We start from the raw sequence: 25183 nt of genomic DNA on the forward strand, positions 1-25183 counted from the left end.
ATAGAGCATATAATATCCATCTCCTCTTGACTACTAAATCCAACAGTTTCCGCCCTGTGCTAGCTATGTACTGTAGTAACTGAACTATCAGGTCTGATTTCAAATCGGCTAGTTACCATTCAACTTCAGGGGATAACTACCTACCCCACCCGTCCCGAGATCACAATTCCTAATGACAGTTTGAGTCTAACTACCGTACGAAGTACATCTAACTTTCTCGACATCCAGACTCATCAACATACAAAGACGATCAAATCCATATAACAGGAAATGAAGTCTGAAAACCTTAGCGAGATGGAATGAGAGAGGACTTAACTACATACCCTACGTAATTGGTGCCAAGTAGTTACTACGTACCCCAAAAGCCAATACATAATGACCACTTCCCCTTTTTTCTTTTCCATATCTCAAAATCTGCCAAGCAGATACATTTCCCTCTACTCTTCTACTAGTCTAGACCAATCACAGTTAAGAATCTCGTAGCGTGCATTCCTGAACCTCATGTCGGATCTTTTTTACTTAACTTCTGACAACTTTTTTTTTTTAGCTTTTCATCCCAGTATCTGTCGGCTATGCTACAACGGAAGAATCTAAACGTTCCATTCCATTTCAAGCAGCCCTGCACGTCATTGATCATCCTGGTACGTCATATCGGTTGATAATTATAGGAGGATTCATGCATGATTACGAGAGTGGGAATCTCGTGCCATTGACACTTCTCGGGAGGGGTGGGTTGTTGGTGGTGTCGGTATTATATACTTTCTTCTCTTCTCCCGGCTTCTATTTTGTCTTAGAGATCAATGTGGCTGGCTATTCACGAGAACCACAATAACAGAAGTATAGGTTCATTTATTTATACCCGATGGATTCAAGAGTTACACAGAATATCAGGTGTTGTCATCAAGATGTCCCAGAAACTACCATATTCCAGAACAACAAGTGTGGCTGACTCCAGCCTCCTCCAGAACATTTAAAAGAATGACGTTGCTGCCATTAACCCCTCTTACGAGGAATGTATCATCTGAGCCGAGAGAACATCAAGATACAGGAAGTAAAAAAGCCATTGTCTGTTCAAGTCGCGCCCACCCTCCCTCTTGACATGTTTTGAGAGGACGCCGCTGGAATGTATAAGGTGCTAAAATACATGACGGCAACGCACTGGCCATCTCGCCGCGCCTGCATCGAGCTGACATGCCTTGCCGAGGCGTTTAGTTTCTCCTTTGACTATGGTACTCGGCCAGATCCTAAGGGCCCTTCTAGGCTTGATATGGGGTCTTGGAAGTAGAGGGCTTGGTTGGTTTGCACTGGAGAGGCGATAGTGCCAATGTGCATTTGCGAAACTATGAGATGGGAAAAGAGCCATAGATTTTAGGCTGGCCGTTGCCCCAGACATCGGAAGAAAACTCCACTCGTAAATCCTTCCCTGTCCTCATGATAATGCCTCTGATGATCTTTATACAGGAAAAACCAGCCAAATGCTTGCTATACATGAACAAAATTAGAACCCCGGTTTTCTTCAACAATGGTCAAAGTGAGCGGGTATATGATCCCAAGCGCTCTAGTGAGCGCTGAAAAAGAGTATCCCGGACTTGTCAATGAAGGAACGCGGTGGCAGCCCAGTCCTCTATGAAAAGCCTGATATAGAAAGTGGAGAGTGTAAGAGAGAGGGTATATGCGAGGAAATATTGCAGTTTGCGCATCTCGCTGGGGCAAAGAACGCCATACACCTCACCGTGGGAGTGATTAGACCTTTTCCCACCCGGTCTCACTGCTGTTACCGCTACCAGCGCTGTCCCAACCAGCAGCAGGTCCCGTTCTCAGTCCAAACATCCATCCAACGAGATTCCCAGGAAGCCAGTCTCCGATGAACCCGTAAGTCCGAGATCCCCGACCGACATACATCACTGTTGTCTTAGGTTTTCTCTTGCCAAAAATCGACTTCTGTCGCGGCGCTAGGGCATCAAACACAGCGTAGTGCAGGTTTCTCGCAGGTGAGCCGCGCACGGTGCTAGCACCCGTTGAGGTCACGGGACGGTGATCGATGCTAGCGAGATACGGTGAGCCATATAGCGCTCGCTGCTGCGAGTTCCACGTAAGAACCTCTGTGCCCGCGACATGACCGTGTGTGTTACGGAACTGAGAACCGAGGTCTATGCTACCCAGTCGCATCTCCACGACGTCTATGTTGTTGTGTCGAAGAAGACGTAACTCCCGTCGTAGTGAAGTAGCAAATCCTGAAATGGCACGGGTTGTCGTGACCTCCGGGCCAGAAAATGGTGCGGAGAGTGATGAGGAGATAGAAGGATAGAGGAACAAGATAGTGCTGTTGGTATTTCGCAGCGTGAGGAGCGGCAGGAATATCTGCGCCGTCAATATGGGAGATAGAAGACGCGCATTCACCGTGTCGGCCCAGCTCGACGGCGGAATCGTAGCTACAGGTCCCGTCGGGTATATCGGGGAAGGAAGGAGGATCAAGCCACTCAGCTGGCACGTATGAGGCGGAACACCAGGCATCGGAGACTGGGGCTGAGTTATCAGATTCCGGATCTCATGCAGAGACGGATGGATATCTGATGGCGTCGAAGGTGTCTATAGTCATGTCAGTATCACTCCAGTATGTGATCATCCGAGCTGAACACGCACCGTTGTCAGATCCAGCCAAAGAGCTCGAATATCTTGTCGATTCTCTGATCGCACAACATGTTCCTCGTCTGCAGATGAAACGGTAATATAGACGATGAATCCGCGGCGTTCAAGATCGGTAGCGATGGCTTTCACCATGGGTTCATGCGGCGACCCGGCGATAACTACCCAAAGTCAGCATTTGAACATTTTTCTCGCGCGCATGCATCATGTACCGATAATTTCTTTCCGCGCCCCATTAATGGCTCGTCGCGCTTTTCGTTTCTTCCCACTAAGCTGACTGCTGCCGTATATAAGGAGACCACCGGTGCCGACGAAGGCGAAGATAGCCGCAGTCCATGCCCGATGTCGGAAACTCCAGTCGCGCACGCGACCAATGACTGACTGAGGCGAGGAAGGCAGACTGAAACCGTGTGGTTCTCTCGACGGAGGCCGGATCGCAGGAGGTATCCATGATTGTTGCGCAAGCGTTTCTCGCACTACAGAGGCTGCGTGTTCGACGTGACGGTCGATAGAATCTGCGACCTGGAACGAGTATCTCTTTACGTCATTCGGGATCGAGGAAAGCTGCAAATATGGTCAGCGCAGGATAGAAATTTTCGGTTCATGTTATTCCTCACATAATCAAAGAAGAACTGATCGTCGCTCGTCATCTTGAACCGGGTTAAAGATGTAAACCGCTATCAAAAGAAGTTGTGAAGAAGTCTGTTGGCCGATAAGAGGGGATTATCTGATTGACGATCACATGACTGCCTTTCGTATCAATAGCGCAAGTTAGATCCGAGGCGCGCCGTGAGCAGCGGATGCGGTCATACAGTAGAGAATAACATATGAAAACATATGAAAACGCAGAATTAAGCTTACAAGTGGATGGTAACGATCTAATTGTCGCGACAATACCGAATTAGATGGTGCTTATCCGATCCCGAGCCCTTCTACTCCGGCTTAAGTATGCGCGAATGAGACATGCCCGAGCTCATTGGTCTTCAGAACATACCTCAAACACCATAATGCTTCATCTCTACGATATGATCTCATATTCTCAGATAAATATCACCTCACAATCCAGTCTCCGACTGTACATTTATCATGGTTTGGACCGTTAAGCAGCGAGGTTTTTAGCCCGTCCTGCTTGAACTGGCCTTAAACTTGTATATATCATATAGAGCTTAGATATTTTGATCTTACGCCATCTATGAACAGTCAATCTGCAGAGAACCAGTATGAATAAAAATAGTACAATGAGGCTTTAATATACGGAATAAACCCATGAGCTCAAAATATCAGCTTTTTCGGGTTAAACATGGTCCAAGATCAGCCGCTAAAAGGGGGTGGTCGCCCATTGGCTAATCGCCGTCGCTCCTCAATAATAATAACAATGCTGACCCCGAGAACGCAAACATCGAGATATACTTAACCAGGTACCTTTCCAGCGGCCAACTTCCCTTATCAGAGTACCGGTCAATGGACTACTTCTCCGTTATCTGATCCTTCACCCCGTTCTTCCATATCTGTATCACGTACACCGTTTGCAACAACTCGGTTAGCGCTACCCCAGTATGGACATAGCCCAAGGCTCAAACTAACCACTGAAGCGCACCAGCAGCTTATAACTTACTCATCTCTTTGTGGATATGTACCTTAGAAGAATTATTCAGTCTGCTCCCTGTAAACCGTCCCCCCACCCGGCAAAGTTACTCCCTACGGCAGATTTGATTGAGGAAGAGCACATCCCCCATTATAAGCCTCAGCACTTTTATCCTGTACGTCTTCATGAAACACTCAACGACCGATACCAAATCGCCGCCAAAATAGGCTGGGGAACAAGTTCAACAGTATGGCTAGCACGCGATCTCCACCAGTATGTGAAGATTATCTGATAATATATTCAAGCCTCGTCTTACTATATCACAGGTGGCGATGGCTTCCGCCCCGATATGTGGCCATCAAAGTCAAGGACAGCAATTATGCATCTCAAGAGTCTGCGGAGAAGGAGCTGCGCATTACTGAGCATATAACCAAAGCTAATCTCCAGCATCGAGGTCGCAACTTTGTCGCCACCTTGTTAGACTCGTTTCGTGTTGCTAGCTCGGGCGGCACTCATATTTGCATGGTCTTCGATGCTCTTTGTGAACCCCTATGGATGCTGAAGCGTCGTTTCGAAGGAAACACCATCCCTCTCGACGTCTTGAAGCCGGTGTCTAAACTCATACTAGAAGGACTACGGTACCTCCACTCCGAATGCCACGTTATTCACACAGGTAACTACTCCGTAGTCATCCAACCGACCCACTCCTAGGATCAGTCACAGCTAACAGACAAACAAGATCTCAAGTCCGATAATATCTTACTGGCCCTACGCAACCCCTCTATCCTGGACTCGATCGCACAAGATGAGATAAACAATCCCTCTCCACGGAAGCAACTGGACGATCGGGACATATACTTATCCCGAAATTACTGGGGACTCTCGCCCGACGAACTGGGTAGACCGGTAATAACTGACTTTGGGCTTACTACGCGCGGTGACGGCCCCCCGAACAGCCACCCCATTCAGCCAGAGGGATATAGGGCCCCGGAAGTTTGTCTCGGGGGCAATTGGAGCTACAGTGCTGACGTTTGGAACTTGGGAGTTATGGTGAAGACCTCGCTATCCTAATCCTAATCACCACTAATAGTCTATCAGCTTTGGGACCTGTTCTATGGCCGCGGACTCTTCGACACATCACCGAACTCGCGTGGTTCATGCTCTGCAGACGAAGCCTATCTCGGCCAGATAATTTCTCTCCTGGGGCCCCCTCCACCAGATCTTCTCGGCCGGGGAAAAGAAATATCTCGGTATTTTGACGCTAAAGGTATGCTAGCTATGTTCTAACTAGGCACAGCTAACTGATTCGATAGGACAATTCAAATTTCCCGAGCTTATTGGAAAGAAGGACCTGGTCTCTATGGGTAAAGAAATTGATGATGACGACGGAATGCCCCGGTTTGTAGATTTTATTTCTAGAATGTTGCGCTGGAGGCCCGAGGACCGGGCCACGGCGGAGGACCTGCTTTCCCACCCGTGGCTTCCGTAAAGAGACATGCGAATGGGCGAGAAGGGTGGTTACCTGCACAGTAAATAGATATCTCGCTCAAGAAACCTCACTGTTCAGGCGTTTCTTTCTGTACCGCGACCCGATATATCAAACGGCCATAAGCAAGAAAGCTCCGGTTCTTCTTCACAACTCATACTGGTATTGTCGATATTTGAGCATCTAAGTATTTTCAAGAATGCACTTTGTGATAATAAAGTTCTCGACCATTTATCAAGAGCGAGATTGACAATTTACCCTTCAGCCCTCGCCTCCTATGACTTTGCAAGGTACGTTCCATTCATTTAACGCGGCCTTTAGCCGAGTTCTACTCAACTTTTCGTTATCGACGCCCCCAGAAGAATTATTGGAGAAAAATCTCTAGCACGAAGCAATTTTTGATAATTCTAAGCAGTGGATGGATTGCTAGCTACAAATATTGTTAGTGTCAGGCCAGTTAGAGAAAAAGACGAATATATAGACGCTTTCCGTCTGGTATAACATTGTAGTATTATAGTCGTAAGGTCGTTTATCTAACTAGCCAGGCAACTCCATAAGTATGATAAATCTTGAAGAGAAACAGGAAAAAAAGTAAGTAAGGGGAGGTCTAGTGATAGCTTAGGCCAGAATAAGAAGTCATCCACCCTCCGGTACCTATATCAAACTATAGCTTAGAGTAACTACCTAGTAGTTCGTTGTACAGAGACGAGAAGTATCAGTAAGAATTAAACTCTATTGACAAAATTTACTTATAGATCAATCGCCAAGCTCATATGCAAGCCTTTAGTTCAGCTACTATTCAAAGCGGATTTAGAGCTACTAGTTTGAATCCTTTTAACCTAGAAGAAGTGCTCGGAGGTTCTATTATGCGATTGAATAATCCTACAGTACCAGGAAGCGATTGACTGATTCCTCCCTTAAGATCTCATAAGACTTCAGTGTGCAGTGCTGATTAGGTCAGGTTTAGGGATGGCAAACTCAAACACGTGATAGGCAGCTACATCATAATGCACTCTGGAACCAACGATCAACTCTTTATAACGACTAACCTAAGCTCTGCGGCTTACCACGGGGTCCCAGAATATTTAGGAAAGGTCACTCTGGAAAGTGCGAGTGTAGAATCGTCGTGCTGTGTCGGCAATGGTCTTATTGTTCATCTGCCGATAGTCTACCCTTTTCACCCGCAGATTCAAGAAAGCCCTTTGCAACTCCAGGGTCAGCTAACGGAGGCATTATGCACTGCATCACGATTCCCGGATTTCGACGGCAGACCCTTCACCTTTCTAAACGAATTAGCATACTGAACAAATTCTCATACCCAATCAAAGCAGGAGTTGAGACCTATTAGAATACCCCCTGGACGTCAGACGTGACCTTCAACTTCGAGTGACTCTCCACACTGTTTGACCAACATGATCCGGGAAAACCGGCATGTATGCACTCAGGAATTACGGAGATAAATTAGCTGATATTTGTATTAGATTGACGTCAAAATTCCACCGGGAAAAGCTTCGTTGGCGAAAATCATGACAGACCTCTCGAATAGTGTATGTATCTACGTCGCGAATGTCAGTGTATAAATTGGTTCCTGTCTCTCAGCTTTGTTCGAGATATCTCTAGATCCCACCGAGAATTGGCTTTATACATTGAGTCTACACCATTGCGTGCTGTTTCCCTTTACAGTCAAGATGCCGGACCGCTATCCTACGTCCCAGCCAGAGAAAGGGACTTACCCTGAGCATGCTTTGCGCAACAACTCAAAGGGTACCGATCTCGACAAGGAAGCCCTCGAACGCTTTAAAATAAGGGAAATCTGTGAGGGCTGGGGGAGTTATCGTGATGCTGCCGAGTGAGTCCCATTTCTTCTCTCTCCGGGGACTGGCGAGGAATTGAGACATCTTGTGCAATATATAGATGGCAGAACTACCGCTCCATGTTCTTTGACGATGCCTATATTGCGACTTCTTGGAAGCAGGGCAATATTGATGAGTTCATTCAAGCCTCAAAAGATGGTTTCGCCAAAGGCTCTAGCTTTATGTACATTCTGCACCGCATCATCGGGTCCTCAGTCGAGACAAACCCAGAGCTCACGCGTGCTGTGTGCAAGCAAAAGATCACCATCACCTGCCGCTTTACCTTTGATGGGATCGAAATGGATAATGAAGCCGACTGCCGCTTCTTCTTCCTTCTCGAGAAGCGTCAAGGTCGTTGGGGCGTTTGTTTTTACACACTCCTTTTCGACAAGGATAAGTTTGTCCCTGTAAATCCTGAGAGGATCTTCCATATTCCCGAGGAAGAGGTTGAGAAGTACCCGTCTGGTTACCGCTATCTTGCGTGGGCAGAGGACAAGATTGGTACACCTCCCAAAATGAACATAAATAGCCACGGTCCCGAGAAGAACATTCTCTACAGCAAGTGCAAAGACTGGTTGGAGGGCAAAGCTGTCAAGCCAGATCTGACCGGTGCCGACATTCCGAACTGGAAGCCCTGATCAGTTATATGGATATTATGATCGTCAGTATCTAGCCAATTTAATCAGTGGTATACCTTCGAAATACTTTTTACAGTAGTGGTGGCAGTAGCAGTAGTAGTATTAGTAGCGGCAGCAGTAGGCTCACCCCTCGCCTTGTGCGATTTCGCGATAACCCGATCGCTGCCTCTATAGATCTATTTACCATCAACCGTTATATCGCGCCGGATTTAGAGCCTCGCGAAGGCACATGGCAACCTAAGTACCTGGTGTTCTGTCCGGCAGCCCTCGTGGCACGCGGCTTCAAATCCTTTTGAAATGCCCCTAGAAAGTTCAGTACTACACCTAAAACACTTTTGTTTTGCAGGGCATCTTTCAAGTTGCCCTTCTTACCTCGAGGTTCACCTTCTCCCAGCCTCCAGGAGATTCTAAAGAGTCTCCCAATCTTCTCCCAGAGTTCATATCTAGGATCCTTCAACCTGAATGGCCCCAGGACACGAACCACGTCATTCGTCCCAAAAACAAACCGTCTTCTGTGGATACAATCTCACCAAAGCCTGGATTCACCCATTATACTTCCCCTTTGCCCTCCATCGCCTATGATTTGATGAGATGATATCCACGTTGAGCGCCGTCAAATCGAGCCTGTAGAACATGCATTCTGCTTCGGATCCCACAAGAAAATAATGCCCCCAGTGGAGCGGAGTGGGAGTTCACAACTGCACATAGTTTAGGTCCCGGCAGGACTGTGTGAGGATATTTTGCACCGCCACCAGCAAGTCAGATACATGAAAGTTACCCTGGCTGCGACGAGATCCAGCGACAACCGCGATGCAGCTGGTCATCGAATTAACTTATCCGCCGTGCAGATACAAACTTTTCACAGTCACAAAATGTTACTTCTGTAAAATGACGAAAAGTGGCCCTAACATCACTCTTGTCCCCTTTCCTTTCGTCGTCGACTTCACTTGACTTTGACTCTAGACACAGTTTACTACTGGAGCCACCTATCTGTCAGATATCCTGTCGCAAAGGCATAAACTGCCTTATTGAAAAGATCAATGATCTGCTCATTGACCGGCCAAGTCCTGTAAACACACATAAGCTTGTAAACAGTGATTGTAACGCGCTTTGGAAACATGCGAAACTTACCAAGGCGCTGCGCCCACCCCTGTCCAGTTCTCAAGCGTCTGGTCAATCAGGAGACGCACTGATATAAACATAAAATCCGAGAATGGCCGGCGAAAGCCATTCACGCTCATGAAGGCTCTTATTATTCCAGCAGCTGCCCCTTGCCCGTAATGCATTGCCATGTTCAGTCCGAATCTCTCCTTATCTGGTTTTTCGGGCAACGAAAGTAATCGCTCCAATGTATGGCCTGGCACGTAGGAGCTGGGTCTTCCGGTAAAGAATTGTTCAATTTTCTCAGCAACAGTCATGCTAACGATTATTCAGTTCATTTTTTTCCTACACAGGGAGAATGCACCGCCTGGTTTAGAGATCTAACTTACGTTGCGACCCCGAGCAGCCCTGCACCGCAACCGTAGATAATACAGGTTCCTACAGAGATGGGCCGGCTCGGCTGTTCGGGAACAGTAGTGCGACGAGACATTGTCGAGAAGCCTGACACTGTACAATATGGCTGAAGATGATTGCATATAATCATGTAGACTTATTGTCCGGTATGTGGACAGAGATAATGTTCTATCAAGAACGCTAGAGGAGAGCTTGGGCGATGTCATACATATGACGACATCGGAAGTCGACTGATACACATATAGATCTTCCTTCTCTTCATATTACAGATCCCTTTTCCCGTTCCCATTGATATTAGCTGCTTCACAAGCCATCCTTAGGAGATACGCAACAGCGAGAACAACTTTGAAATATACCTAGTAAAGCATGCTTTTGATGGACAGAACCAAATTTGCATGCCATCATGGGAAACAGCCAAGTCAAGTCATTGTCTTGCTGGAACAAAGACGCGAATAGTGCGATGGCAATCAATTAGGGATACAGCTACTCATGGCGTTGAGGGTTTTTCCAGTGCAATCTATTGGCCTAGACAATATTACCTTGACCTATCACCATTACATATGTAATGTGCCCTAGTACAGTTTACACCATCAATTACACGTAGCTGAGGTCGATGGCTGGCGCTGATCTCCTTATCTGTGTTAAGGTGCAGAAGAAAAGTTATGCACAGAAATAAAATCAAGTAGAACCCCGAATCATATAAACAGGAGGCGTACCACGAGAACCCGGTTTACTCGGATCTCGAACGAACGGAAATGCCCTGGTCAATTGTTTGCTCATTTAAAGAATACTGATTCAGCGCCGCTGATAGCGGGCTGGACTGGCATGGCAAACACAGGGAGCCAGGGAGACAATTCAACCTTGCTCCCACCACCTATTTTCAGGTCAGTCAAAGAATTCCAACGTGACGCGGGGATCAGCAAGAAAACTCACCAGTTCTGCACGTGTTGCAGCTGCCTATAATCCGGGGCATTGAACAAGCCCAAAACATCCAGCCGGTCCTCATCCTCTTTACTCAACCGCCACCCCAACGCCTGCGCGCAATCGATGACCTGCTTCTCGTTCTTGACTCCTGGGATAGGCACAGCGCCCTTGCAGATTACCCAATTTAACGCCACCGCTGCGGGTGACTTGCCAGTCTTTTCACCAATCCGTAGCAGTTCGTCGACAATTGGTTGCAGCTTGTCCCATTTGACATCTGCGAAGTTGCGGTTGCCACGAGGCTTGTTGTTGCCATTATACTTGCCGGTCAAGCGACCGACGCCGATAGGTGAGTAGGCTATTGTGGCGATCTATTGTTCTATCATTAGTGAGCTCTCCGCAGATTGTATAACAGGATCTTACTCCAAGTTTGCGACAGTTTTCAATCAATCCAGTCTTCCATGGATCCTGTCTAGCGAGGGAGAATTCGACCTGGTTCGATACATACGGCACACCGCGCTACAAATTCGAATTAGCCAGATGCTCTCTAGCAAAGAGCCAACAGAAAACGAGGAGACCAACCTTTTTCAGAATCGTATACACAGCCTTGACCTGCTCGATGTTCAAATTACACGTCCCCACCGCCTTAATCTTTCCCTGATCATAACAATCCGCCAACGCATTCACAATGGTCTCCAACCGCGGCCAGAACCCCATGTACGACGGCCCATGCAGCTGATAGATATCAATCTTACCCAACCCGAGCCGATCCAATGAGCCCGCACACGCCCGATACACTATATCCGGATACATGAATGGATGCCTCCACGGCGTAGGCATGAACTTTGTCGCGACCTGAAGCCAGGGTCGATTTTTAGTCGTGTCTTCAGACCAGTTCCGCCCTATGCTCTTCTCGGAATATCCGTCCGTGTAGCCATAATGCTCCGCCGTGTCGAGAAGGACGGGGGATACGTTCCTGAATATTTCCTTCCATGCCCGAGTGACGCTCGCATCGTCGAGACGTTTATCGTAACCATTGCTGGGGCCCCAGCCGTACGAGAGGACATCGCCCCATGGCCAACAGCCGAAGCCCAGGGGGGCGAAGCTTACGATTGGATTGTCCGGGTCGCCGAGTGTGAGGAGTGTTTTTGTTGATGGGATAATGTTGGACGGGATTATGGGCCAATGATGTGAGACATCTGTGTGGTTGTCCGTGGTATCGGCGCGTTGGAGTTGGTAGCTGGGTGTATAGATGTCGGAGTGTGGGCCGGTGGTTGTGCGTGGAGGAAGGTAGCCGGACATCGTGGCCGGCTGTTAGCAGTCTCCGGTTGTATACAGCCTGGATGAGTAGGCATTCAATTATTTATTGATTCTTTATTCCAAGTTCATGGTAGGAAGGAGATGAATAGATAGGCTGTATCGTTAATTCCTGCTGGATAAAAAGCAAGAATGAGTGTACATTACGAAGAGCGAGAAATCAACTATCTTCCCTCCTTTAGCATAGAATACTATATATCCACCACGTATAATGTAAATCAGGAAAAGGTGGATTAATCCGTCATGCTGACGAACATGCCGCATGTATCGTATTGTTAACCTATATGATACAACTTATTCCTACATGTCATTGGTCCGGATACTCTTACCCTTGAAATAGAAACCGGGCAGGCGTGGTGGGGAACATAGTGTCAACAATAAGAGTGCGGATGCGTATTTCTATATACTGGATTTGAAGGTGAAATGCATATATATGATCTAACTTGTGAGGTCAGAGAGCATGTTTATGATCGGAGGCTTCAGATAGCATGTGCGAGGGTGATCAGGTGTCTTTGTGCTTTGTACATACGTTTCTATAGTTTGTTTCATTAGTGATAGCCTCTGCTATCATATACAGAGTGCAGGATGTGGCTGTACAGGCCTCAGGGATAGACAAAAACCATGGATAACGCCAGGTATATAGTTGTAGTGAGATGTTATGGAAGTATTTGTGGGTTGGGCTTCAGCCATACTGTAGACTCTCTTACCCACAAATTCAGTATAGTAGCATCGGGGAGGAGGCACATATCCGAGCTGGATAGTCTATAGCCCTTCGATGACTGCTTACTTGACGTCGAGTAAGAATGATGCGATGCTGTCATCGCGCTTTTTAAGTGTAGGTACTAAGCTCAAGAACCATTTAGGACCTCGTACTTTCCTAGTAATTCTCCACCATGGGACCAAGAGCTAGTCTATTTAACCTCCTCGTTACTTCTTTCATACCATCATGTTCATTAAATATACACGCCTATCCATTAGTTATCGTTAGTTATCTCCGCGAAGCAGATAGTTAGTCATCTCTCACTTTCTCACCAAGCCCGATTCTGGCACTGCCGCTACTTAGCTCCCGTCCTCTTTTCAGGTGAGATTCCATGTGAAGCAACTACTAATCCCCTCTTAAGCCCCTAGCGCGGTGGTTTTGCCATTTATGGAAGTTGCATCCTTCTTAGATGCAGCCAGCTTATCAATCGATTGTCTTCCTCCGTCAATCAAAGTGGAGTGATAGGAGATGTTGTACACGGGGAAGCTATGCCACTAGATGAGGTTGGGAGGGGCAAAGATATCAAGGCGGCCAAGTTATCGTAGATATAGCATGCCGTCTCTATTTCTTTACTCGGCAGGGGAAAATACCCGCTCTTGCGTATAGAGAACTGTTTCTGCGCAGCCATTATTTCTCTGCTACACAGCAAACACTGCCCATCTCAACTCACTTGATTAATATTTGCTGGTAAAAATGACTCGTCAACCCTGGCAAGAAGTCGCCAGAATCGCACAGGAGGCACGAGACAAGTCTATTGAACTCGTCCAGCCTCCTGTACCTGATATCCCCGCCGATTTGCCATTGAACGTCTCTGGAATTCCCAAGCAGCTCCTCACCCCTGCTGAGGTGGAGATAACAGAGACTCCTCCGGAGGTACTTGTTGAATCGCTGGCTTCAGGGAAGCTCACAAGTGTGGAAGTTGTAAATGCATTTTTACGACGCGCAGGACTTGCTCAGAAGCTTGTAAGTGCTATCACTGACAAGAATAGACATACGTATTAACGACTCTTCTCATGCGCTAGGTAAACTGCATAACAGAGCTTCTACCGAAAGAAGCCCTCGAGAGAGCAGAATACCTTGACAATTATTTGAAGGAACACAAGAAGCCTATCGGCCCCTTACATGGTATACCGATCAGTGTAAAGGAACATGTTGCTATGAAAGGCCGCGGCCTCAATGCGGGGTTTGTCGCCTGGTGGGACCGAGTCGCATCCGAAGATGCGCATGCTCTCCAAATCCTCTGGAAAGCGGGATGTGTATTCTACGCACGCACAACTGAACCGCAGACTTTAATGCAATTGGCTTGTTCCAGCAATCTTTACGGAGAAACAGTGAATGGCTTTAACCGCCAGTTGACCTCTGGAGGCAGCTCGGGTGGAGAAGGAGCTTTGCTAGGTTTGAACGGCAGCGTGCTTGGCCTTGGAACCGATATTGGAGGAAGTATTCGCAGTCCTGCGGCAAACAATGGCGTCTATGGTCTGCGCCCAACAGGTGGCCGGTTCCCTTTCGATGGCTTGGCAGCTGCAAGAGGTGCACAGGGAATTCCTGCTGTGATGGGCCCAATGAGTACGAGTAGAGCCGGGCTGAGGTTACTGATGAAGACAGCGCTTGCTGCGAAGCCATGGCTGAAGGAAACTTCGCTCTTCCCATTTCCTTGGAGAGACCAAGAGAGTTATCTGCAAAGCGATTCAGGGAAAAAGCTCAAGGTAGCCGTTATATGGGATGATGGCGTGGTTAGACCACATCCCCCAGTCACGAGAGCTCTGAAGGAGCTTGCAGATAAACTCAAGAATGTGTCAGGTGTGGAAGTCGTGGATTGGAAACCATACAAGCATGACTACGGATGGGAGCGAATTGCGTCTCTGTACTACTGTGATGGAGCGCATGACGACTATGATATCCTTACTGACGGTGGTGAGCCTATGCTGCCGCTCTCGGAGTTCATAATCAAGAACAATCCCTACAGGAAACGCCTTCAAATGGAAGACTTATGGGATCTGCTCCAGAAGAACGAAGAATACAGAAGAGCCTATGCCAAGCAATGGAACGACACAGCTACCGGCCTCGATAGTGATGGAAATCCAGTCGGCATGGTGGATGTGCTCCTTTGTCCCGTGGGTCCGGGTGCTGCACCCCCTATAAACGAGGCCAAATACTGGGGATATACAGCCCAGTGGAACCTACTGGATTATCCAGCGGCAGTCTTCCCGGTTACTCGAGTCATTCCAGATGTTGATACAGTAGAATCCGATTACAAGCCAAGAAACGAGAAAGATGAACACAACTACAAACTATGTAAGGTGGCTTTCCACTGTATTGGGATAAGGCTAACTAGTTCTAGATGACCCAGAAGTATATCGTGATGCCCCTGTGTCACTGCAGCTTGTAGCCCGTCCTTTCGACGACGAGAAGGTACGCTTTCCTGTATAAAAATTGGCACAGAATTTCTGCTTACAATGGGGTCTTTAGCTTCTCGAAGCTCTTGATTATATCCACGAACAAACAGACTTGCCTTTCTTGTCGAGGTATACATAGGGCGAGGGAGAATAACACACATAAACAATTATCGATGTCGAGCATGGTATCCCGTGTCATTAATCTCGTCCCGTTGAAGGCATCTCAGTCATATGTACCGGACCGAGGAACTTCAGAAACCTTGGGAATGGTGTATGCATTTCCTTTTCGATTAACAATAATGACCTTTTTTTTTATCACCAGATAACCTATAACTTCCACATTTAGACTTCTGTTTCAAATGATTCGTGGTAGTCACGTGATCACAGTAGGATTGAATTCGCGGTCCGTTCAGTCAGCGCCGTCTCCACGCCTGATTATCAATGGACATACTTAGTCCGGTGGCGACAACAAAGCAGGACGGCGACTACCTTCTAGTTTTTCAACCGCACATCTGCAGGTCCAGGCTGCAGTCTCTCTTTTGTCAAGGATAGTTTGTTCTGTGTTTTTTTGTCTGTACTTCGATACCCTTCTCGCAATCGGCACCTACCTTGCTGACGTGGACGCTGCCTGTCCGCTCCGATTCGCCCTGCAAGGCTGGCGGCGAATCATTTCTTATTGCTCGCATAAGCTACTGCATTTCAATACCCCTAGAACAGCACTCTTTGTTCTCTGTTATTGTATATACCTACATCTATTCATTGAGTTTTTTGAGTGCAGGGTGACTTTTGAGGATGCGGGAGCTTGATCCTTTGATTTCTGAATATCAACATGACAAAAGCAAGCCCCGAGAGTCCGAGGCACTCTTTACGCTCCGCAAGGTGGCTTCCCTGGTGAAGCCCATCATGCGGCAGCGAGGCTGGAGAGTTGGATTATTATGTGAAATGTACCCAAAGGAACGTCACCTTTTGGGTCTGAATTATGATCACGGGCGAAAGATATGCCTCCGACTGCGGCACCCGTCTGATGAGCGACAGTTCCTCGGTCTTGAAGAGGTCGTCGATACTATGTTGCACGAGTGAGTATCGCCCTCTCATTTTTTTATGTGTGGCGTCCTTGCTGATTTGCTGTAGACTCTGTCATAATAATATTGGGCCCCATAATAGCGAATTTCATAAGCTATGGGACCAGCTGCGTGACGAGTATACAACGCTCAAAATCCGTGGCTATACCGGCGAAGGCTTCCTTTCGGAAGGAAAGCGTCTTGGTGGCCGGCGTATACCCATGGACGAAGCTCGGAGACTCGCTCGTGCCAATGCGGAGAAGAGACGGGGTTTGTATGCTGGCTCTGGTCAGAAAGTCGGCGGAGCTCCTGTTAAGAGGGGGGCCGATATTCGCAAAATCATCGCAGATGCTGCTCAACGACGAATCGAAGTGACTAGAGGCTGCGTCTCTGAGACCGACCAGACCTCAAAGCTTGCGGACGAAGTTTCGCAGAATGGCTTTAGAACAAAGGCTGAAGAAGAAGACGCCAATGAGCAAGCTATCATGCAAGCCTATATCGAGTTGCTCCAAGAGGAAGAACGGGAGAAATACGGCGAGTCGTATATCCCTCCAAGTCAAGAATTACCTGCCGGTCCTCGGACAACTCTATCGCCGCCTCCAGTTCCAGAGAGCTCAAAACCGAAGCCGCCCACACCAGCACGATCTTCATCCACGCCTCAGGGCCCTAGTGGCCAAATATCTAATAACGCCTCATACGATCAGCCCTGGACATGTCCCATCTGCACGCTTGAGAATCCACCGGCTTATCTCTGCTGTGATGCTTGCACCACTGAGCGTCCTGTACCCTCTAGCATGAAATCCTCATCCGATTCGTCCAGTAAGGGTAAAACAGTGGAGCATCCTGGCCGGAATCCCGTTCGTCGAAATACAATAAAATCATCACCGACTGACAGATTAGTGAGACCTCGCAGCAATGCTGCTGAACTGCTCTCTTCCTTAGAGAAGGAGAGGGAGAGTAAGTCGAAGCGACCTCTGGGGTGGCTATGCCATCAATGCGGAGCCTTCATGGAATCCCAGTGGTGGACATGTTCAAGTTGTGGAACAATGAAGCAGGTTTCGTGACAAAATCTTTTCATTTTGACCCGTGTTCCTATAATAGACAGACAACAGGGTCCTTCAAGTCTTTCCTAGTGCTATAGCTCTGGGATTAGCGGCATTATGATTCATGCATGATACGGAAGAAGAGGAGTTCGGGGTTTTACTGTATGTAATACAAATATAGCTTGCGATGAGAAATGCCAGTACAACAACGATTGCTAATTCTAATATAGAATCGTCTTTTGGTTAGCCATATCCTTGCGATTCTGGTGACTATAGCCCAGAAGCATGTTGATGGTGGACTGTATTGTCACTATTCGTGTCCATTCCACTTTGAACATGATATCCACCCTCGTAGTTCCTCATCAACACCGCGACTCCACGGGATTAATTCCCCTTCAATTCATTCGCAATCTCCTGCACACTCTTCATCGCCTTCGCATTATTCTCACCCACATCCAACGACACGAGAATCCGACTAACGGCATTATACCCCGCAACCACCGCCGTCAATTCCACAATTTTCCTTTCCAACTCCTCGCCCTCAAACCCCTTCTTCAACGCATCAAACGTCTCATCCCTAACCTTCACCGAAACAGTCATCTCATCCGTGTACAAGAGAACCGCCAACTCCACCTCCCCGGCACCAGATCTCTCCAACGCCTCCTTAACATCACCATCCACTTCCTTTTCAGCCAATCGAGCCGTCGCAGCACGTTTCAACTCCATAACTGACACTTCTCTGGCATACTGGAGGACAGAAGGCGGTAGTCCCGCTTTTAGTGCCAATGGCGCATGCGCGTTCCATTCGTATACAGCATCATTTACCACAGCGATACGGCAGATGGCTAGCTCCAGCAGAGATTGCGGGACGATGGTCTTGGTTCGGAGCGCCCCGACGAAGGAGTTGTATCCGTCTGCGACGGGTGGTGTGTGTAGGAGTGCGAGATCAAGAGGGATGAGTGGGCGTGGGCGACGGCGGGCTGCGATGCGGTTGTATATCTCCGTTGTGGTGGGGTCTGAATCTTCAGGAGGTTTGGAGGGGGCGTAGGGGATGCGCATTTTTTTAATATCTCTGTGGTTCTTCTCGAAGGGGATTCGAAGAGGGATTGGTTGATATGGATAGGAGGGAGGAGATGACGATGCTATTAAATGGTAATAGGTTGGAATCGATTAATGATGGACGGAAGGGTGGATTTCTAGAAGAAAGGGGTTGAGTCTGAGAGAAGTTGTCTCATAACATAGATATACCGCAGGAAAGTGAAAAGGCTCTAGATTACTATTGATATTAATACCTCCTGATAGAAATCGTGGAGTTAGGTATTCAATGCGGCCAAAATGCGGAGATGGATAGCACACTAATCGCCTCAAAAGCGTAGCCGGGTAAGAAAAGAACCGGAATCACGGTTAATCTAAGCTTTGCTTGATTCGCTTATTTGTGACTACTCAGCGAAACGGGACGAACTATGGAATAGGTAATTTTTGACATTGGAAGAGACAAGTTCAAGTACCACGTCTATATGCGAATGTGTCCATGTCATTGAATTTGTATTGGTTAATTGCAGGAGCAATGTGGAAAGTTTTGTATAGAGATAACTGGTTATATTCCATTCTTTTTTGATAAATATAGGCGCATTATTACAATTCATCTGAGTGAGTTTTTACTGCAAAGCAAAAATCACACAAGTATCTGCGCTTTAATTAAACATCTGTAAGTAAAAATATTCCCCGCGATTCTCACGATTGAGGGGTGTTGTAGTGGCAGCCTCACGTCTCAGGCAACACGGCAACAGGTCAGACCCAGAGGGTTAGGCGCCATGACTAAGCAGAACTCCACTCAAGCTTGAACTTTTTCCTTTTCCTCCAACTGCCGCAAAACTCATCCAAAAAAATATCTCTGAAGATGTGTGATGGCAATTGCAACAACAACAATAATGCTCTAGATACCTGTGATAATCTCCAGGATAACTCGCATGCGATTAATTCATAACAGGTAAAGTGAATACTTCTCTAACAACAACAAATTTACCCCCCCTTCACAATTCCTCATGATCAATTATTTCCCTTGACATTCTCGAATAAAAAAAGAAAAGAAAAGAAAAGAAAAACCCCAATATGATGAGAAACATTCTTTGAACCTCAATATTTAGGAAGAGCCGGAAGAGGATGGCAGAGAAAGATGAAAAGAACGTCTTCTCTGTCGTCGATGCTTAGAATGGTTCTGCTGATGGAGTTTATTCATGCCCGTTGTTTATCTGTTTCACTTCCCTGAGCCATTGATCTCGCCGTTCGGTCTGCGGAAGAGACTTGTTGCTGACGGAGTTGGAATTTAGGTATATCTAGCGTCTGTTGAGCGACCGATGGCGATGGTCTTATAATGGTTATGAGTGCATGGGAACATATGGAATTGGACCGTTCACATTCACAGCACTTTGGAGTTTTGATCTTAGAGCCTCTTGGAAGGGAAGTCTGATCGCCGCTGCTATATGCTGGGCTTTGAGTAGATCTCAAACACCACATAAAGTGTGATAGTCTATCGATGAATAGCATGGAATATAATGGTGTCTATCGAAATAAACAGAAATTCTATATTGCAAACTCGTACTTTTTTTGACCCGCCCACTCCCAAGGATATAGAACTTTTCCAAAATGGTACATTACAAGACATAACGAAACGCCGCCAACATGCATCTGTTGCCGCAAACTTTTATCCTCCAATCAAGCAACACTAACGAATGCTCGTTTCTTGCCCGTGCCCTTTGCAGGCTGTTCATCCTCCCAGGTGTCCACATCGACATAGTCTTTCCGGGTCCGCTCCCGGACCTGTGTGCTGATGAACTGCAAAGCAGCAAGGTTGAAGCCCATCTCATCCTTCTGCCTGGCCAACACACGACGCAGTGATGCTCGGATACCGTCAAGCATAGGACGCATCATGCGGCTTGCGATGATCTGCCGGTGATGAGTCTTCAGCATGAAGAAGAGCACACGGCAAGTGAGCGGAATATTCCACTCACGCTCCGCCCAGATGTTTAAGAAGGTGAAAAGTGCAGGCAGTTTAGAAAATGGCAGAACCAGGAGAGCGTCCTGCAGAGCAGCTGCCGGGATCTTTTCCACCACATTGAGTAGATGTCGTTCGGCAGAGATGTTGCCCAGTGCCATGTATAGCGGGTTTCGAGCAGGGGGAGCTGCATTGGGTTGAGCAGCTTTGACTTGCTTCCATTGCCGGACAACTTCGAGATCCTCCATACCCAGGTCAAGAGCCTCGACGATCCTTTCTCCAGCCATTAAGGTGACGACTGTTTGCTTGCCCGCGTCGACTGCCTCTGCCTTTTCACCATCTTCATCTTCTTCCTGCTCGAGAGATGCTGTGAGGGTGCTTTCATACAACTCCTCAAGTTCTTTCTCTCGTTCTTCCTCGAGGAAGATCTGCTCATCAGTTTGCTGCCAGGTACGGATGCTCTTGTCATGACTGGCGCTGACGAGGAATTCCCCCGAGTGGCTCACCGCTAAAGCCCAGATCTCACCGTGGTGACCCTCCAGTTTCTGGATCTGTTCAAACTTATCGCCATCCCAGTACTTGATTACGCGGTCTTTGCTTGCACTGAAGAAGTTATGTCCGTTGCCTTCGTTGTTATTGGGAACGAAAGCGACAGCCATAATACTGTCCTGGTGTGCGAAGAATGCCTTGTGGCAGTCACCGAAATCAAGACCCCAGAGGCGCACATTCTTATCAGCGGAACAAGTGACGATCAACTTGCTGTCGTAAGATATATCCATATTCAAGACGGGGAGCTTGTGGCCGTATAGGTTGAGGAAGAGTTTGAGAGTATCAACAAAAAACACCTTGACTGTGTTGTCCAGAAGAGATACAGCCAGAAGACGAGCGTCAGGCGAGAAGCGGAGACTGAGGATATCATCATTGACCTTCAATGTCCTGGTGTGAACCAGCTTGAGTCGGGGTGTAGTCCGCTTGGTCCCAAGGACCTCTTCCTGAACGACTTCAAATTTCCAGAACTTTGCTGTTTTGTCTGCACTACCCGTCACCATGGACTTGCCATCCGGGTGGACTTGCAGAGTCCAAACAGGACCATCATGAGCTTTAACAGTGTCCAGCAGAGTAGAAGACGCAATGTCGAAAACCTCCAAATCACCATTCTTGTTGCCCACAACGACGATTTTGTCTCCAGGAAGGAACGTAGAACAGAGAGAGTAACCGCACTCTAAGGTACGCAGGCAATTCTGTGTCCTCACATTCCAGATCTTTAGAGTGCCGTTTGAGGCGGAGGCCAACATTCGGTCGTCAGAACTCAAGGCTACTGACCGAATATCTGTTCTGTGACCCGGGATATCCACCGCGAGTGTCCGCGTATAATCGTTCTCCTCTGCATCCTTCTTCTTCTTGCTGGCTGTCGCCACGTTGTAAGTTTCCAGTTGATTGTTGGTCGTGGCCGCGAGGAGCTGCAGATTACCACTTGACTTCGTAGTGATCCAGTCGAAAGATCGCATCTTTCCACCTGTCCGGACGATGACATGAGGCACGAAAACCTCGGTCACAGGAGCAGTAGATATATCCTCAGGCTTATCTTCGGCTGGCACAACCGCTTTGTCTTCACCGGCTGCACGCTCAGCTTCCTTCTCCTTTCTTCGCTTGCGCTTCCTTGCCAGGCTCTTCTGCACCTCAGTTTCTGAGCGTATCCGCCAGATTTCAACTGCCTTTTCAGAGCCATGAACACCGATATAATCCGACCGCGGATGAAAGCGAATGCTGATAGTGCGATCCTTGCCGTTGCGATAGAACGTACCCCTCTCGGTCAAAATCCGACGATTCTCGAAGCCGGCCTTTTCTTTCGAGATTTCGATCATCGCATTCTCATCAATTGACCACACCTTAAGTTCTCCATCGTTTCCTGCTGTAATGCAGCCGCTCTGGTCGGGCGACAGGCCAAGAGCCCAGCATTCCCCATTACTCTGCGCAACGTGCGTCTCGATGCAGTGCTGTGAAGCCAGATCCCAGACTTTTATCAGAGAGTCTTTACCAGTTGTCAATAGGAATCCTCCATGGTCACTTTGCGTCGCGCCGGTGAGCTCTTCGCTGTATTCCCCCAACGGGTTCAGGAAATGTAGAGAAGTGACCTGATCGGTGTGTCCACGAAGCTTGTACAGACCGACTTCAGCTATAAGATCCCATACTATAATATCCGTGTCCCTCGAACCACTGGCGAGTCGCACTCCAGCCTTGTCGAAGGCGAGGTGGGTGATAGCTGATTTGTGACCATTGAAAGAGATTATGATTGTCGAAATCCTTGAGTCCCATAGTCTGATGCTTCCGTCCTCGTAACTGTGCAGATAATCAGTGTATGCCCATTACAACAAATTTTCTGCGCACTTACCCAACTGCGAATATATCTTGATCGGTCTTGCTTTGCGTGATAGCAGTAACTTCAGCGTTACAGCCTGGATCGCGCCATCTGCTGAGCAGTTCACCCTTCTTCACATCCCAGCACAGGACCTCTTCGCTTGCTCCGACTATTGCCCGTCCTGCGCCTGTTGGCCTCGCCGTCCCAAAGACATCTTCGTCTCTGGTCCAGACCGCATTGGAAGAGGCGGACGCGACGAGACCAAAGGTGTGGGAATGCTCGAATTTCCTGTGATTGTCAGTTTTCCAGAGCCATAGCGCATACTATCTGGACTGTTTTACTCACAAATACGACTTGACCATCTTTGAGCGCTGCGGACAAAAATTTGGAGCTTGCGCTGCGTCTGGGCAACTTTTCGTATCGATACGCCGCTAGCGCCGCAACTTCCCCGGCGTCTACGGGCAGCCACAGCGACCCGCTGAGCAGCGATACCCACACGCGGCCTGGATGACGACCGTAGACCAGCGCCAACTCCCCCAGACTGAAACCAACATCACTGCTGCTCGCTGAGATCAAGGAAGGGGGCTCAGTGGCATGCTTGACTGTCTTTCGCCATGCTTCTCCTCGACTACCAGAACGTTCTGATCCAATCCCTCCTAACGGAGCGGTTCTCCGGGTACGACCCCGCCAATCTACACATGGCTACTCGAGGCAGCAGCTAACTCCCGTTGCTAGAGGGCCCCCAGTGTCGATCGACCAGGTTGTCTCTGACTTTGACGGTGTTACCTTCCATGTTTCGACTCCCGAATCCAAGACCAAGATCCTTATCTCCATTTCTGTGAAGTGTTTCCGAGAATTGGTGCAGTATGGTGCTCAGGCGGTGTTGGAGCGGGAGTACGGTCCCTATATCGTCACTCCGGAACCGGGATATGATTTCTCGGTCCTGATAGACCTCGAGAACCTTCCGGCTGAGGCTGAGGCGAAGGAGGAACTGATCATGCGTCTTGCTCTGCTGAAGCGGAACGCAATGGCAGCTCCGTTCGAGCGCGCATTTGATGAATTCGCCAAGCTGTCCGAAGAGGCCTCGAAATACACAACGGAAGCTGCTCCGCAGGGTGTCAGGGAAGGTGGGGAGGTCATGGCTATCCATTACCGAGAGGAGGAAGCTATCTATATCAAGGCAAGCCACGATCGGGTCACCGTGATATTCAGCACGGTCTTCCGTGAAGAGACGGACCGTATCTTCGGAAAAGTGTTTTTGCAGGTATGAACATTCTTGTGAGTCTGCCTCAAAAGGGGTCAAACTGACAGATTCGCAGGAATTCGTCGATGCTAGGCGTCGCGTCCTCACGCTACAGAATGCGCCGCAGGTCCTCTTCCGCAGCGACCCCCCATTGGAGTTGGAGGGTATTCCAGGGCTGAAGCACGCGAACGAAGATGATATTAGCTATGTTACTTTTGGTACTACTACTATTCGATCTATTGAACTGATTCAAAGCTAACAGATGAACAGTCCTTTTCCCTCGTCACTTGACCCCCCAGCGTCGCTATGAGAACATTTCTCACATCCAAACCTTCCGTGACTATTTCCATTACCACATTAAGGCTTCAAAGGTAATATATGAACTGAGATTGTATTGGTGGCCGTGGTGCTTATTTTATCGTGTCCAGGCATACATCCACACCAGAATGCGGAAGCGAACCGCTGATTTCCTGCAAGGTAATGACGTCCTGGTTCTATTTCTTAATCCAAGCATGCTGACCGGGCTAGTTCTCAACCGCGCACGACCCGAAAACGAGGAACGAGAGAGAAAGACGGCCAGTGGTCGTACATTCAGAGTCCAGGCTTAGAGCGGATCCATATCATCCTGTTTATATTCGCAACTTGAGAGACACGGGCGCCATTTTCCTTAGAATCCAATGCGGAGAGGCCTTTAAGATGCAGCGTCTCACATTGCCAACATGTAACTGAAAACTTTCTTTGTTCGTTCTGAGAGCGCGAGAGGACATGAAGTGTACCGTCGACACTCCGGTGCAGCATGGTTGAAACTGCTGGCTTTCTTCTCTATTAGCCTTTCGCCGATATGATAACCTGTGGTCGGGCCGCTCGCATGAATTCGAAGTCGTTTTGTCTCTATAGCCGCTGGCAGGCAGGCAATGGTTACGTCGCATCAGGGCTTGAGGAATAATGGATGTGCGATTCGCTCTCAGTGCTAGGTAGATCATCGACTTGAAAATGATAAATAATACTTCATAGCTATAGTGATACAATGAGATGCAACTGTGCGTCAAAGTCCGGGGTACCCCAAAGCGATATTGGGCAAGTTATGCTTAGATCAAGGATATCGCTGAAACCTGATCCTGGACAGAGTAGCAAATCCGGTCTACCCTCCATATTCTTAACCCCATCCCCGCTCATAACGGTGTTTGCCCTATCTCGATCGTGTACGACAGTACCTTCCTTAACCGATCTGAGATACCAACCCCGTAAATCTGTGGTTGGACGCGGAATCCATCCCGGCTTATTTAGCTCCGGCAAGTCTAAGTATCCCAGCAAGACCCAATTTTTGGATCTCATAGCTAAAGGGGTCCAGGATAGATATGCACG

General features: G+C 48.1%; 10 protein-coding genes across 10 annotated transcripts; 5 read left to right on the forward strand and 5 right to left on the reverse strand.

Annotated features, from left to right (window-relative positions):
- Positions 1 to 1743: 1743 nt before the first annotated feature.
- On the reverse strand, positions 1744 to 3296 carry C8Q69DRAFT_507314 (hypothetical protein; the record flags this gene model as incomplete). The annotated part of the gene is made up of 4 exons (XM_028632875.1): positions 1744 to 2589; positions 2644 to 2807; positions 2859 to 3210; positions 3264 to 3296. 4 exons carry the CDS (start codon positions 3294 to 3296, stop codon positions 1744 to 1746), a joined length of 1395 nt encoding a protein of 464 aa, XP_028484578.1.
- Positions 3297 to 4028: 732 nt separating this feature from the next.
- Positions 4029 to 5923, forward strand: C8Q69DRAFT_468326 (kinase domain protein). The gene is made up of 6 exons (XM_028630681.1): positions 4029 to 4185; positions 4250 to 4504; positions 4558 to 4904; positions 4971 to 5281; positions 5330 to 5498; positions 5545 to 5923. The coding sequence occupies exons 2-6, from the start codon at positions 4278 to 4280 to the stop codon at positions 5718 to 5720; spliced, it is 1230 nt and encodes a 409-aa protein (XP_028484579.1). The 5' UTR covers positions 4029 to 4185; positions 4250 to 4277; the 3' UTR covers positions 5721 to 5923.
- A 1302-nt stretch (positions 5924 to 7225) lies between these two features.
- Positions 7226 to 8695, forward strand: C8Q69DRAFT_275751 (hypothetical protein). The gene is made up of 3 exons (XM_028626848.1): positions 7226 to 7264; positions 7338 to 7566; positions 7632 to 8695. Exons 2-3 carry the CDS (start codon positions 7406 to 7408, stop codon positions 8206 to 8208), a joined length of 738 nt encoding a protein of 245 aa, XP_028484580.1. The 5' UTR covers positions 7226 to 7264; positions 7338 to 7405; the 3' UTR covers positions 8209 to 8695.
- Positions 8696 to 9181: 486 nt separating this feature from the next.
- C8Q69DRAFT_444892 (hypothetical protein) lies at positions 9182 to 9799 on the reverse strand (the record flags this gene model as incomplete). Its single annotated transcript, XM_028629026.1, has 3 exons — positions 9182 to 9275; positions 9340 to 9627; positions 9699 to 9799. 3 exons carry the CDS (start codon positions 9797 to 9799, stop codon positions 9182 to 9184), a joined length of 483 nt encoding a protein of 160 aa, XP_028484581.1.
- Positions 9800 to 10201: 402 nt separating this feature from the next.
- C8Q69DRAFT_468336 (NADP-dependent oxidoreductase domain-containing protein) lies at positions 10202 to 12125 on the reverse strand. Its single transcript, XM_028630682.1, has 4 exons — positions 11227 to 12125; positions 11068 to 11163; positions 10657 to 11015; positions 10202 to 10597 (listed from the first exon to the last, which is right to left on the reverse strand). The coding sequence occupies exons 1-4, from the start codon at positions 11944 to 11946 to the stop codon at positions 10579 to 10581; spliced, it is 1194 nt and encodes a 397-aa protein (XP_028484582.1). The 5' UTR covers positions 11947 to 12125; the 3' UTR covers positions 10202 to 10578.
- Positions 12126 to 13414: 1289 nt separating this feature from the next.
- C8Q69DRAFT_403202 (putative glutamyl-tRNA amidotransferase subunit A) lies at positions 13415 to 15151 on the forward strand (the record flags this gene model as incomplete). The annotated part of the gene is made up of 3 exons (XM_028627988.1): positions 13415 to 13684; positions 13744 to 15016; positions 15063 to 15151. 3 exons carry the CDS (start codon positions 13415 to 13417, stop codon positions 15149 to 15151), a joined length of 1632 nt encoding a protein of 543 aa, XP_028484583.1.
- A 347-nt stretch (positions 15152 to 15498) lies between these two features.
- C8Q69DRAFT_275838 (putative zinc metallopeptidase) lies at positions 15499 to 17458 on the forward strand. The gene is made up of 3 exons (XM_028626850.1): positions 15499 to 16193; positions 16249 to 17383; positions 17452 to 17458. The coding sequence occupies exons 1-2, from the start codon at positions 15910 to 15912 to the stop codon at positions 17240 to 17242; spliced, it is 1278 nt and encodes a 425-aa protein (XP_028484584.1). The 5' UTR covers positions 15499 to 15909; the 3' UTR covers positions 17243 to 17383; positions 17452 to 17458.
- C8Q69DRAFT_275834 (putative 4-carboxymuconolactone decarboxylase) lies at positions 17432 to 18571 on the reverse strand. Its single transcript, XM_028626849.1, has one exon. The coding sequence runs from the start codon at positions 18278 to 18280 to the stop codon at positions 17606 to 17608; it is 675 nt and encodes a 224-aa protein (XP_028484585.1). The 5' UTR covers positions 18281 to 18571; the 3' UTR covers positions 17432 to 17605.
- A 1365-nt stretch (positions 18572 to 19936) lies between these two features.
- C8Q69DRAFT_507322 (WD domain protein) lies at positions 19937 to 22937 on the reverse strand (the record flags this gene model as incomplete). Its single annotated transcript, XM_028632876.1, has 3 exons — positions 19937 to 22556; positions 22609 to 22863; positions 22921 to 22937. The coding sequence occupies 3 exons, from the start codon at positions 22935 to 22937 to the stop codon at positions 19937 to 19939; spliced, it is 2892 nt and encodes a 963-aa protein (XP_028484586.1).
- Positions 22938 to 23076: 139 nt separating this feature from the next.
- C8Q69DRAFT_468353 (putative ARP2/3 complex 34 kDa subunit) lies at positions 23077 to 24917 on the forward strand. Its single transcript, XM_028630683.1, has 6 exons — positions 23077 to 23251; positions 23311 to 23839; positions 23895 to 24036; positions 24089 to 24189; positions 24247 to 24295; positions 24347 to 24917. Exons 1-6 carry the CDS (start codon positions 23190 to 23192, stop codon positions 24424 to 24426), a joined length of 963 nt encoding a protein of 320 aa, XP_028484587.1. The 5' UTR covers positions 23077 to 23189; the 3' UTR covers positions 24427 to 24917.
- Positions 24918 to 25183: the final 266 nt, after the last annotated feature.

This window comes from Paecilomyces variotii, assembly GCF_004022145.1.
Source record: "Paecilomyces variotii strain CBS 101075 chromosome Unknown C8Q69scaffold_6, whole genome shotgun sequence".
NCBI lineage: Eukaryota > Fungi > Ascomycota > Eurotiomycetes > Eurotiales > Thermoascaceae > Paecilomyces > Paecilomyces variotii.

Excerpts from the sequence above, each read along its gene's own strand:
- C8Q69DRAFT_275751 (XM_028626848.1), top strand. The coding sequence starts at position 7,406 with ATGCCGGACCGCTATCCTACGTCCCAGCCAGAGAAAGGGACTTACCCT. Across the intron at positions 7,567-7,631 it reads AGTTATCGTGATGCTGCCGA|ATGGCAGAACTACCGCTCCA; the intron begins GTGAGTCCCATT and ends TGCAATATATAG.
- C8Q69DRAFT_468353 (XM_028630683.1), top strand. The coding sequence starts at position 23,190 with ATGCTTCTCCTCGACTACCAGAACGTTCTGATCCAATCCCTCCTAACG. Across the intron at positions 24,037-24,088 it reads TATTAGCTATGTTACTTTTG|TCCTTTTCCCTCGTCACTTG; the intron begins GTACTACTACTA and ends ACAGATGAACAG. Across the intron at positions 24,190-24,246 it reads ACCACATTAAGGCTTCAAAG|GCATACATCCACACCAGAAT; the intron begins GTAATATATGAA and ends TATCGTGTCCAG.
- C8Q69DRAFT_468336 (XM_028630682.1), bottom strand. The coding sequence starts at position 11,946 with ATGTCCGGCTACCTTCCTCCACGCACAACCACCGGCCCACACTCCGAC. Across the intron at positions 11,164-11,226 it reads TGTATACGATTCTGAAAAAG|CGCGGTGTGCCGTATGTATC; the intron begins GTTGGTCTCCTC and ends TCGAATTTGTAG. Across the intron at positions 11,016-11,067 it reads AAAACTGTCGCAAACTTGGA|ATCGCCACAATAGCCTACTC; the intron begins GTAAGATCCTGT and ends ATAGAACAATAG.
- C8Q69DRAFT_468326 (XM_028630681.1), top strand. The coding sequence starts at position 4,278 with ATGTACCTTAGAAGAATTATTCAGTCTGCTCCCTGTAAACCGTCCCCC. Across the intron at positions 4,505-4,557 it reads CTAGCACGCGATCTCCACCA|GTGGCGATGGCTTCCGCCCC; the intron begins GTATGTGAAGAT and ends ACTATATCACAG. Across the intron at positions 4,905-4,970 it reads ATGCCACGTTATTCACACAG|ATCTCAAGTCCGATAATATC; the intron begins GTAACTACTCCG and ends CAGACAAACAAG.
- C8Q69DRAFT_275834 (XM_028626849.1), bottom strand. The coding sequence starts at position 18,280 with ATGCGCATCCCCTACGCCCCCTCCAAACCTCCTGAAGATTCAGACCCC.
- C8Q69DRAFT_275838 (XM_028626850.1), top strand. The coding sequence starts at position 15,910 with ATGCGGGAGCTTGATCCTTTGATTTCTGAATATCAACATGACAAAAGC. Across the intron at positions 16,194-16,248 it reads GTCGATACTATGTTGCACGA|ACTCTGTCATAATAATATTG; the intron begins GTGAGTATCGCC and ends GATTTGCTGTAG.